Below are 12,500 nucleotides of genomic sequence, written 5' to 3'. Positions count from 1 at the left end.
ACAATGCAATCATGATAAAGAGATGAACAAATAAACCTGATGATCATATTTAATACTTATGATTTTTCTATAAAATGATCATAATCAAGTATAAAGATAAGCTTCAGTCCAGTTGAAATATTAATAATAATAATAATAATAATTCAGGACTGGAGGATATCGTTTTGATTATGTTGATCAATTATAGACTGTCGAGATTTGTGCGTCAGATATGACACAAAAGCATCTCTCCCACTTGTGTACAGTGTAAATATGATGATCATAACCCCTGAGTGTAATTTATGTGCAGTTATAAACACGATCTTTGACATTTTTCAAGCCGTCACCTTTTGCGTGATGTTGTGCCTCCAATCCTCCCGCTGGTGTTGTGGGTCAGGAGCGGAGCAGGGCATCATGGGTAATCCGCTGCAGGGAGTGTTTTGTTGAGCGAGCGAACATCGCCGCTTTCATTAAGGTCAAGAGCACAACATGCCGGCGCTCGCTGTCGAGTCCGTGTGCGTGGTTATGGTTTTTCATGTGTTTATGTTTTCTGAATCAGCAAGCAAGAGTTTATTGGGTAACAACTTCACATGAAGGAGTGTGCATAAGACGGACACGTTATGAATATGAAGGACAACGGTCATTAACCCTCTGGGGTTGCTCGTTTCAGAGTCACACTCGGGGTGTTCGGGTCCAAATGAACCCAAAGGGCGGGATTCATGATTTTTTTTTTTTTACTCGTTTTTTATAATATTTTTTCTTTTCTTTTTTGGTGTTTTGAGAAAATTTTAAAAATAAAACAAATATATAATTAGCATTAATGCATAAATTATGACAAAATTTCCCCCCATTGCACATAATAGAAAAAATATTAAAATATATATATATATATATATTAAAGCTGTATTTCATTTTAGAGTCAAGCCAAGGCCTCATAAAAGCAATTTTTGAAATGAGATGGATGCCATCTGGTGGACAAACTGAGCATTTTAAAAATGCAAAACACATGTATTTATTTGAATTTTTTGGTGTGTTTGTGTATAAAAGTGTGTGTGTGTGTGTGTGTGTCTGCTTGTTTTATAGATTCACCCCTTCACTGTTGTGTGCTTTTTTTCAAGATTGTGGCTGATTTGTAGATTGTACGCACAAAAAAATTATTTCATATTTATTTTCACATTATTGTCACATTTTTGGGCCCATTTGGACCCGAACACCCCAAGTGTGACTATTTTTTTTACAACCTCTTAGACTACTCACATCCCGTCCCCAATTTTTTTGGGTGATCAAATACCAAATACCAACAAAGTCACCAAATTTCGGACCATTCCGAGGAAGCTGTGATTGAAAAAAAAAAAAATTATTTAAATTTTTCGGGTCCATTTGGGCCGAACAACCCCAGAGGGGTAAGTGTCATTCGCTTTGTTATGACATTATGACATTTTTAATGCAAATATGACATTGTTTGAGATATCTTTGTCATGACACTTTGACATTACCGATTACATAAGATCACACACCAAATAAGATTTTGGTTACATCGCCCACTCCTAATCGTGTTAAATTACAATACGGATCAACATAATCGTGATTATTACTATGATTATGGCCATAATTAATCAGTCCATAAAGAGCATGTCAGATGCTTCTGTGGAGGTCAAACACAGTCACACAGAAGATAATGTGGCGTTTATATTCCAGTGAGGAGTATACATGAGTAATGTGGATCATTTACTGCACCTGCAGGGACGAGCTGACCGTGTGTGTGTGTGTGTGTGTGTGTGTGTGTGCAGCTTCAGTCGCTGAGCAGTCTGGATCTGCGGCACATCTCTGAGCTCAACAACGAGACCGTGATGGAGGTCGTGAGAAAGTGCCGGAACTTGACGTCCCTCAACCTCTGTCTCAACTGGACCATCAATGACAGGTGCAAACACACACACACACACAAACACACACACACACACACACACACTTTGTCTTCATCTATCACATTCTCAATGATCAATGTCTGTTTAAAACACTTTCTGTAGTTTCAATTCTTAAATTTTGGTTTTATTTTAGCACAGTTTTCTGATTTTACATGTTATGTTTAGTTTGTTTCAGCAGTGCAGTATTAGTTTCAGTTTGTTTTTATTTCATGGAGAAATCGTTTATTGTTTTATATATATTTCTTTTTTTATTTAGCATCCATTTATCTATACATCCATCCATCCATTCTATAAATCAATCCATCCCTCATCCATCCATCCATCCATCCATCCTATAACCATCCTATAAATCAATCCATCCATCCATCCATCCATCCATCCATCCTATAACCATCCTATAAATCAATCCATCCATCCATCCATCCATCCATCCATCCATCCATCCATCCATCCATCCATCCATCCTATAACCATCCTATAAATCAATCCATCCATCCATCCATCCATCCATCCATCCATCCATCCATCCATCCATCCATCCATCCATCCATCCCTCATCCATCCATCCATCCATCCATCCTATAACCATCCTATAAATCAATCCATCCCTCATCCATCCATCCTATCCATCATATCTATCCATCCACCCATCCATCCTATCCATCCATCCATCCATCCATCATCCATCCATCATCTATCCATCCATCCATCCATCCTATAACCATCCTATAAATCAATCCATCCATCCATCCATCCATCCTATAACCATCCTATAAATCAATCCATCCCTCATCCATCCATCCTATCCATCATATCTATCCATCCACCCATCCATCCTATCTATCCATCCATCCATCCATCCATCCATCATCCATCCATCATCTATCCATCCATCCATCCATCCTATAACCATCCTATAAATCAATCCATCCCTCATCCATCCATCCTATCCATCATATCTATCCATCCACCCATCCATCCTATCTATCCATCCATCCATCCATCCATCCATCATCCATCTATCATCTATCCATCCATCCATCCATCCATCCTATAACCATCCTATAAATCAATCCATCCCTCATCCATCCATCCTATCCATCATATCTATCCATCCACCCATCCATCCTATCTATCCATCCATCCATCCATCCATCCATCATCCATCTATCATCTATCCATCCATCCATCCATCCATCCTATAACCATCCTATAAATCAATCCATCCCTCATCCATCCATCCTATCCATCATATCTATCCATCCACCCATCCATCCTATCTATCCATTCATCCATCCTATAAATCAGCTAAAGGCCTCCGTCAGCCTCGCGGGACGAGAAACATCACACAGAAAAGAGCATTTATCTCATTTAGCTCATATACGGGTCAGAGAGAAACGGATGTTTCTGAAGCCCGTTTGGCCACGACATCACAGGAAGCCGTTTCTAAAATCTGTTCTCCACATGCGCAGAGCGTTTGATCCTGCGCTGCATGTTTCTCCTTGTTTTTGATTATTCAGTCATATTTCTGTGTGTCGTTTGAGACCTGAGTGATTGAGATACAGTAGAAGAGCGCGGCTGTAAGGCAGAGATGTCACGCTTAAACAAAAAACAGCTTTTCCTGCACTTTATCAGAAGGCTTCAATCATCTGAGTCCAGCTGCTCTTACACACACTGAGCTCGTCTGCATATGAAGCTCGTCTGCACTGAACAGTGAATACAGATCAACTCTATTCATGAACTATTACTACACTTACACTGGTGTTGAACAGTAAATACAGTCACAGCTAATTAAGTATATTTACTCTATTCATTTTTATGTAATTATACCAATAATCTAGTGGTTCTCTAAAATAAGCTCTAAAACAACTAAAAGTCCTGTTTTTTCTTATTTCTATTCACTCCCTCAACAACGAATGAGGATCCTCATGGTATTGAGAAACATGGATATAAAAGGCTTTTAATTTCAAATCCAGAAATGAATAAAATATTAAAACACAGAGGGGATTTTTAATAATAAATATACCTTTTTCTTATATTTAATTATGTTTGTGAGTAAAACATATTTCAAAATGTTTCTCATTAATCCATGTGCAGCCGTTCACAAACTACTGCAAATTTAAGTAAATTCATTGGTTATAAAAAACATTCAGCTCCAAAAAAAAAAAAAAAAAACTTCTGGAATTGAATTAATTAAATTATTTATAATTATTTTACGTAATTATTTAGCTTAGTAGTTCTTATATTTTCCATATTTAAATTTGTATTACTTTTGTTAAATTAAGCTAAATGAAAATTAATTAGAAATCAATTAGAAATGTGTTGTTGTCATATTTATGGGTTACTTTGGTAACACTTTACAATAAGGTTTACTAGTTAATATTAGTTCATGTATAAACTAACAATTAGCAATACATGTTACAGTATTTATTTATTAACATTAGTTAATAAAAATCCAGCTTTTCATTGTGTGTTCATGTTAATTAACTAATGTTAACAAATACAACCTTTGATTTTAATAACCTATTAGTAAATGTTGAAATTAACATAAACTAAGATTAATAAATCCTGTAGAAGTATTGTTCTTTATAGTTCATGTTAACTAAGGTTGTTAACTAATGAGCCTCTTTGTAAAGTGTTAGTCAATACACTGTAAATATATTTTCAAGATTTGTAATCACACCTTTTTTTCCATTTGTCAAATCAACTTAATTTATTTAGTTCAGATAACTTATTATTTTGAGTTTCTGATGATTAAATCATTCTCCTTCATTGTATTAACTCACTTTTTCCAGTTCAATCAACTTAAAATTTTAAGGCAACCAGGTTACTTACTTTTTTAAGTTAAACCAACAATATTTTTTTTACAGTGTTTTTATTTTATTTTTTTTAATATTTGATTTTAGTGCATCAAGTTAAGCTACACTGTAAAAAAATATTTTCAAGATTTGTTATCACAACATATTTTCTTTTGTCAAATCAACTTAAGTAATTCATTTAGTTGAGATAACTTATTATTTTGAGTTTCTGTTGATTAACTCACTTTTTCCAGTTCAATCAACTTAAAAGTTTAAGTCAACCAGGTTACTTACTTTTTTAAGTTAAACCAACAATATTATTTTAAAGTGTAAATGAGAATGTTGCCTATTTTTTAATATCTCATTTCAGTTTACGTAACAAAAAAAAAATATTTTTATGCTTTTATTTAACCGGAATAACCTTTAAAAAGGTTGTGACCGAGAACAAAGTTTGCATATTTGTGTGGATAATGTGAAGCTGGAGTTCAGGAGGTTGAGAACCGCTATAATAATCCATATTCATCATGTTTCGGCATGTCGGTGGTTATGAGGGAATCTGGGCATATTCCTCTCACGTCAGAAGTAAATCATGTGACCCAGACGCCCGTAGATGAGCCTCCTGCACATAAATCACACGTGTGATGATGAATAACCTGGACAAATGTTATTTCATGGGCTTTTGTTCTTGTTTAATACGCGTGTGTGACTGGAGAATGTGAGGAAATTCCTTCTTCTGTTTATATTCCTGATCTAGCGTATGGATTTACAGTCTCCTCAGGCTCGTTCTGAGCGTTAACACAATATTGAATTTACAAGCGGCCCCAGATACAATCGGCTGAGCGCTGCCGTTCCTCTTCTTTTATGATTTGGGGATTTATTGGAGATGTGGTTGGCCAATATCACATTATGCTTCTTCCAGAAGAGATTTGACCCTTTTTGAAATGCTGATGGATTTCTGTGCAGTGCTTCCCGTTGGGTTTGGTTTCGCTGAGGTCAGAGGTCAAACTGGACGATGGGGAAAAACGCCATGTTTTTTTAGGTGATGGTACCTTCATCTGCAACAGGTTTCTTAAACTCACACAGAAGTCTTTCAGATCAGGTGGATCAGGAAAATCACTTATTTGAACCGTGTGTGTGTGTGTGTGTGTGTTTTTCCTTAAAATCCAAGAGGATCGCTGGTCGTCACAAACCACCTTGTAACCAATCAGATCAACATGTGATCGTCTGCCAGTGGATCTCTGAGCTGAGGCTCATTTGCATATTCATAGAACCACGCATACTAAATGATGTCGAGTTACATCAAGATATTTTAAGGCATGAAGACAGGAAAAAACTTTGATATGTAATTTTGGTGATCAAAGATGAGTTTTAACCCTTGTGCATCCTTATGGACATTTTTGTCCTTTTCAGTTTTGTTTTTTTGATCACTTTGCCTGTGTTAAAGCTAACTGCAAAAAATTATAAAAATATTTTTTGCATTAGCTCCCTCTCAGCACCTTTTGGACAAAAACGTCCCCATTGAAACCCATTAAAACTGCCATTTTTAATCCCCGCTTCAGTTAACTAGAAAATTATGCAGTCTTTGTTAAGAGGCTTTCATTCTGATGGCAAGGCTTGAAAAGTATTGTATTTTTTACTATTTTTTATCAGATGGTGTAATTTTTTTTTTTTAAATTTGGCCAATAAAACAAATATCGCTTTATTCCTGTTTTCTGCTTCGGCATATTATAGAGCCAACGGGATAAATTATGCAACAATATTTGCTTGGGTGTGTTGGTATTGATGTCAGAGTGTGGTTAGTATATAAAAAAAAATATGTGTGTGTGCGCATGTGTGTGTTTGTAATACTGAGAGAAAAAAACTGCAAACTCAAATCCAATCACTGTGAGCTCCAGTGGGGTTTTGCTGCCACCCAATGGGGAAAATATGTTACTACACCCAAACAAACTGTTACCCAAAGCTCATTTTTTGAGATATCATCCTCAAATTTGGAGCACAACCTATTTAGATTTATGGCAGTTTTGAGTTCAACCTGATTTATAAAATATATATTTTATATAAAATATTTTTATAAATAATTTTCATAAACTTATACCTATATAACTTTTTTTTTGGATTTACTTATTATTATTTTTTTACTTCAGCAATAATCTGCAAAGGGTCTTCTTTAAAATGATACCAAACTTAAGTCTGTCTACTCCGTTTTTTGACATGGACATTTTTGTCCTCTTTTTACCTATGAGTAACTTTTTTTAATTGATGCACAAGGGTTAAAGGGATAAAGTGTTTAAAATGAAACCAAGTAAGGGGTAACATTTTAAGTTTCACAACAAAGCCGTAAACACGACTCGTTAGCATCTCCAGTATGTTAATAAGTGTGAGTAATGGCGTGTAACACGTCGTCTTGAGCTCCCGCTCTTCTCCAGCTGTCTCGCAGCGTTCAGTGTGTGTTGTTTTACAGGAACGCCGAGTGTGTGTGGAAGTAATGTACGTCTGAATGACTTCTCTCTGCTGGATTAGCCGTATCGTTCCTCTCGCTGGTGTTTTCATTCGCACCGCAACTAAATTAATTACGCCGGTTGGCTTTGGGAAAGTGTGTTTTTCAGGACTCGCTTCAGGCTCACTTGATCCATCCGATGAGTCCCGGTGGAGGAAAGCCCTGGAGATCGGCACTATCCGGTTCTCTCTCCAGCTGTATAAACGGGTCGTTCGAGTCGCTCTGAATGAGAGGCTCTGCTGAGCAAATATCTAATGCAATAACGTAAAGCAGCTCTTAAGCGTCGCTCCCGCTGGCCCGATACTGGAAGACTTATTACATTCACACACGGAGAAGTCCTTGACCGTAATGTTGTGTTTGTCCTTCATTACTTCAGCTCTTTCTTTCTCTTATAGGATCAGTGCCCTGTGTGTCAGCACCTTAAGTGTGCTTTTCCCGTTGATAATGATTCACTTTTATAACTGTAGTTAGTAGGGCTGGGTATTGAGACAAATTTCACAATTCGATTCGATTTCGATTCCGATTCAATTCAATATTGATCATTTTGGATATACGATCTCACGCCACAGCGACAAAACGCTATTTATGTTTTTGAATTTCTAATGAAAATGGACGTAATTTAAAAATTGAGACTTTATTTCATATCAATAGTAACAAAGGACAAAGATTATTGCGATTTTTTGGATGTGCGCAGCCGCGATACAGTGATCCATTCATTCAAATGAAACAGGATGACTAATCGATCCTTGAGATTTAAGACTTGATATCGGTTCGTAAAAATAAGAATCGATTAATATCGAGAAATCAATATTTATTACCCAGCCCTAGTAGTTAGTGTGTAATGTTGCTGTTTGAGCATAAACAACATCTGCAAAGTTACCACGCTCAAAGTTCAGAGCAAATGAAGAGATTTGCTTTTTAACGGGATACTCCTTCCCTCACTTTTTTTTGGAAATGCAACTCCCTCAGGGTTAAACAGTCGAGTTTTACCGTTTTCGAATCCATTCAGCCGATTTTCTGATATTTAGAAGAATATCAGTAACCAGACAGTTTCTGGTCCCATTGACTTCCATAGTATGTATTTTTCCTACTAGAGCCCGACCGATAAAGGATTTTGAAGGCCGATACGATGCAAATATTTTTGGGTTTTAAAATCCGATATTCCGACATATCGGCCGATATTTTATTTATTTATTTATTTATTTTAAACTGGACATGATAGTCACAAATTTTGTCACGCTTATTTGAGTTTAGAGAACTGATGGGGATGTTCTTCTTGTTATTCAAGCAATGTATGTCTCGTGACCAACCCAACGAGTGTTGCCGACAGAAACGGTGTAGAGCGCCCTCTGGTGGACCATCTATACAACTCCAACACTCATGACATGGTTCAAGCGTGTTTCGTCCATTTTTATTTTATTTTTGAAATATTCATTTATCGGCCATTAAAACTGCCGATACCGATAGTTTGGAAAATGCCTAATATCGGCCGATATATCGGTCTGCCTCTATTTCCTACTCAATGAGACCAGAAACTGTCTGGTTACCGATATTCTTATAAATATCAGAAAATCGGCTGAATGGTTTGGAAAACAGTAAAACTCAACTATACTATGGAAGTCAATGAGAACAGAAACTGTCTGGTTTGGAAATAAATGGAAATTCCCCAAACCGGAAGTGCCGCGCATAACTCAAATCGCAGTGAGGTCGTCAGGAATAAGGTCTATAGCTTAAGGTTAGGAAAACTTTTCCTTAAATTAGTTTTGCGAGCACAAATTATAAAAAATGGCTGAGTTTATTGATCCCGTTATCCGTGATAGGACCATCTTAGCGACGAAAAACTGTTGCGGGAATAAATTTAAATGAGATTTCTTAAATTTAAGACCATACAACTCTTATTTTTTACTTATGAGAGGTCTTCATTTTGGTTGACACTTTGACTTAGACCCCAAAACACATCAAAACATCAGCAAAACTTGATTTTTTTTGTCAATATTACACACCCCTAATGTATTCATTTTTATTTCTTCAGGTCTCAAAAAGCCTTAGATTTGATATTTAAAAAGTGTGCAGTAACCCTGAGCAGTAAATGCGCTCCTGAAATATGCGCCGTGATTAATTTCCCGGGATCGCCAACCCGCCGATGGCTCCGTGAAAAATCCTCCGCAGGTTCTCGATGTGAAAGCTGTGAACGGCACGTATTCTGGGAGGTTTCATATGCATGTTTTGGTATTTATCACAACACATGGATCTGGTTATGATACACAGCCGCACATTAATCAAACACGCCCGAGTGCCGTTATAATGTCAGACGCTTGTGTAATTTGGCAGCGCCTCGTGCATATTTCATTTCTTCGTTAGGACACTTTCTGAAATGCGTCTGCATTCAATATCAGCAATGATTCACGATATCAAACACCTTTTTACCCCGAGCATGAGACCCGTTATATCTAACATATCAGCCTCCTGTCTGATGCAAATCTGTGTGTGTGTGTGTGTGTGTGTGTGTGTGTGCTAACATTATCCATAACACATTGTCTTCAGAAATATGAATCGGGAAATTAGTTATACAGTCAGAATTTTGAGATAAAAAGTCGCAATTATTTTAATTTTTAATTAAAATATGAATCCTAATATTTATGTATGTATATATATATATATATATATATATATATATATATATTATTCCGTGGCGGAAAAAAACGACATTCATTGTGCAGATCTGCTTATACTTTGTGAGATCGCGATGGTGTTGAAGCCTATAAGCGCTTTCTACTGATAATAAAAACGAGCGATCTTTGCGAGCTTTCTCCCAAATCCTGCATAAAGTAAATGTTTTAAAGAGGAATTGTTCTTATGTGATGAGCGTCCTGAACACACACTCGCAGGAGGTGAAATTAATTTCACTCCTCTAATAATCTCAGGTTTTCCCTCGCGAGCTCGCGCCACCTTCACCATTGTCAATATTTCTTCTGTATTCATAACTGTTTGTTTAACATGCCTTTAATTAGAAGCTCCTATTGAAGTCTTTAATTGCTTATTAAAACTCTTTTTTTTTCTCTCCGGAAAGCCAGAAACGGCTTATTTCTATGCGGCGGCGCGCTGGGAATCTCACTTGAAGAGAGTGTGTGTCGGGTTCGTGAGCACAGAGGGACAGACGAGCCAATTTGTCAGAGAAAAGTAAATTAAAGGTTCAAGCGCGGCGTCTCGCCTGAGATTTGTGGGGAAATGCATAAAGTTTAAGAGCTGATTAACAGTTCTGTATTTGTCCAAATCAAAGTGTTTCTCTTTTAGTTCACTTTAAAAAAAACAAACTTTTGCTGATAATTTACTCGCCCTCACTTTTGTGATGGACAGATGCACTTTTATTATAGATAGATGCACTTTTATGATGGATAGATGCACTTTTATGATGGACAGATGCACTTTTATGATGGACAGATGCACTTTTATGATGGACAGATGCACTTTTATCATAGATAGATGCACTTTTATCATAGATAGATGCACTTTTATGATGGACAGATGCACTTTTATGATGGACAGATGCACTTTTATTATAGATAGATGCACTTTTATGATGGATAGATGCACTTTTATCATAGATAGATGCACTTTTATGATGGATAGATGCACTTTTATGATGGACAGATGCACTTTTATCATGGATAGATGCACTTTTATGATGGACAGATGCACTTTTATGATGGATAGATGCACTTTTATGATGGACAGATGCACTTTTATGATGGATAGATGCACTTTTATGATGGATAGATGCACTTTTATGATGGATAGATGCACTTTTATGATGGACAGATGCACTTTTATGATGGATAGATGCACTTTTATGATGGACTGATGCACTTTTATGATGGATAGATGCACTTTTATGATGGACAGATGCACTTTTATGATGGATAGATGCACTTTTATGATGGATAGATGCACTTTTATGATGGATAGATGCACTTTTATGATGGATAGATGCACTTTTATGATGGATAGATGCACTTTTATGATGGACAGATGCACTTTTATGATGGATAGATGCACTTTTATGATGAATAGATGCACTTTTATGATGGATAGATGCACTTTTATAATGGACAGATGCACTTTTATTATAGATAGATGCACTTTTATGATGGATAGATGCACTTTTATGATGGACAAATGCACTTTTATGATGAACAGATGCACTTTTATGATGGACAGATGCACTTTTATGATGGACAGATGCACTTTTATGATGGACAGATGCACTTTTATGATGGATAGATGCACTTTTATGATGGACAGATGCACTTTTATGATGGACAGATGCACTTTTATGATGGACAGATGCACTTTTATGATGGACAGATGCACTTTTATGATGGACAGATGCACTTTTATGATGGATAGATGCACTTTTATGGACTTTTATTTAACAGAAACAGCCATTCACTGCCATTATAAAGCTTGGAAGAGCCAGAACATTTTTTAATATAACTCTGAGTGTCACACACACCTACAGTAGGATGGCTTCAGGGTGAGTAAATCATGGGCTCATTTTCAGTTTTGCGTGAACTATCCCTTTAATGATGCGGTCAGGCTGACAGACTCTGTGAAAAGAGTGTGTCATTATCGGAGCTGTTGTGTAATGTCATAAAGGTTATGAGTGTGTCGTCTCCAGCGCTTTATTATTCATTTAAAGGCCGTCGCTTCTGTCAGCCGAGAGACTTTTCAGCGTTTGAGGATCTTTTAAAACGGGTCAAGATCTGATTGAAGGGGTTCGTGTTCAGATTAATTACTCATCGCTCAGTCTTTCAGACTCTCGTGAAAGAACTGGCCATCAGTGTTACGCCAGAGAAAGAGCGATCGTTTTTCCTTTTCTTTATCGTTTATTTAAATGAACACAAGATCATGTGAACATTCTTTTATATTTCTGTAATGATACTGTTCATTTATTTCAGATTTACTTGTTATTTCGGATCTTGACAGTCCGTTCTCAATCTGGTTCGCTGTACTGTAATTCCTGAAAAACGCACGTCTTGTCCGTCCGCCGAGGAGAGCGAGTCACTCAGGTCTGGAGTAAACGATGACGGATTCGTTCATTTTGGGCCTGTAATGACGAGCTAACAGAGGAACACCTGCTGTAATGGAGCTGTTGACGGGACGTCCCCGAACACATGCAGAAAAGACATCAATCTCGTATTTGTGCCCCGCTGAGGCCTGTAATACATCTTCATTTCAACAGGGTTGTTGTAAATGTCACTTAATGAAAAACATCACAGCGTATGACAAATGTGTGTGAAG

The 12,500-nt window shown here is 36.8% G+C and overlaps 1 protein-coding gene across 3 annotated transcripts in view; it reads left to right on the top strand.

The window, feature by feature from the left end:
* fbxl17 (F-box and leucine rich repeat protein 17) overlaps positions 1 to 12,500 on the top strand; it is a 202,164-nt gene that overhangs the window by 91,281 nt on the left and 98,383 nt on the right. For all 3 annotated transcript variants that reach the window (XM_089119919.1, XM_089119920.1, XM_089119921.1), the window contains exon 7: positions 1,770 to 1,900. In XM_089119919.1, the coding sequence (XP_088976045.1) occupies positions 1,770 to 1,900 (131 nt within the window). The remainder of the gene's footprint in view (positions 1 to 1,769; positions 1,901 to 12,500) is intronic.

This window comes from Pimephales promelas, chromosome 14 (assembly GCF_988280905.1).
Source record: "Pimephales promelas chromosome 14, fPimPro1.hap1.1, whole genome shotgun sequence".
Taxonomy (NCBI): Eukaryota; Metazoa; Chordata; class Actinopteri; order Cypriniformes; family Leuciscidae; genus Pimephales; species Pimephales promelas.
Note: the sequence above shows the minus strand (reverse complement) of the source record. Positions and strands in the feature narration are given on the sequence as shown.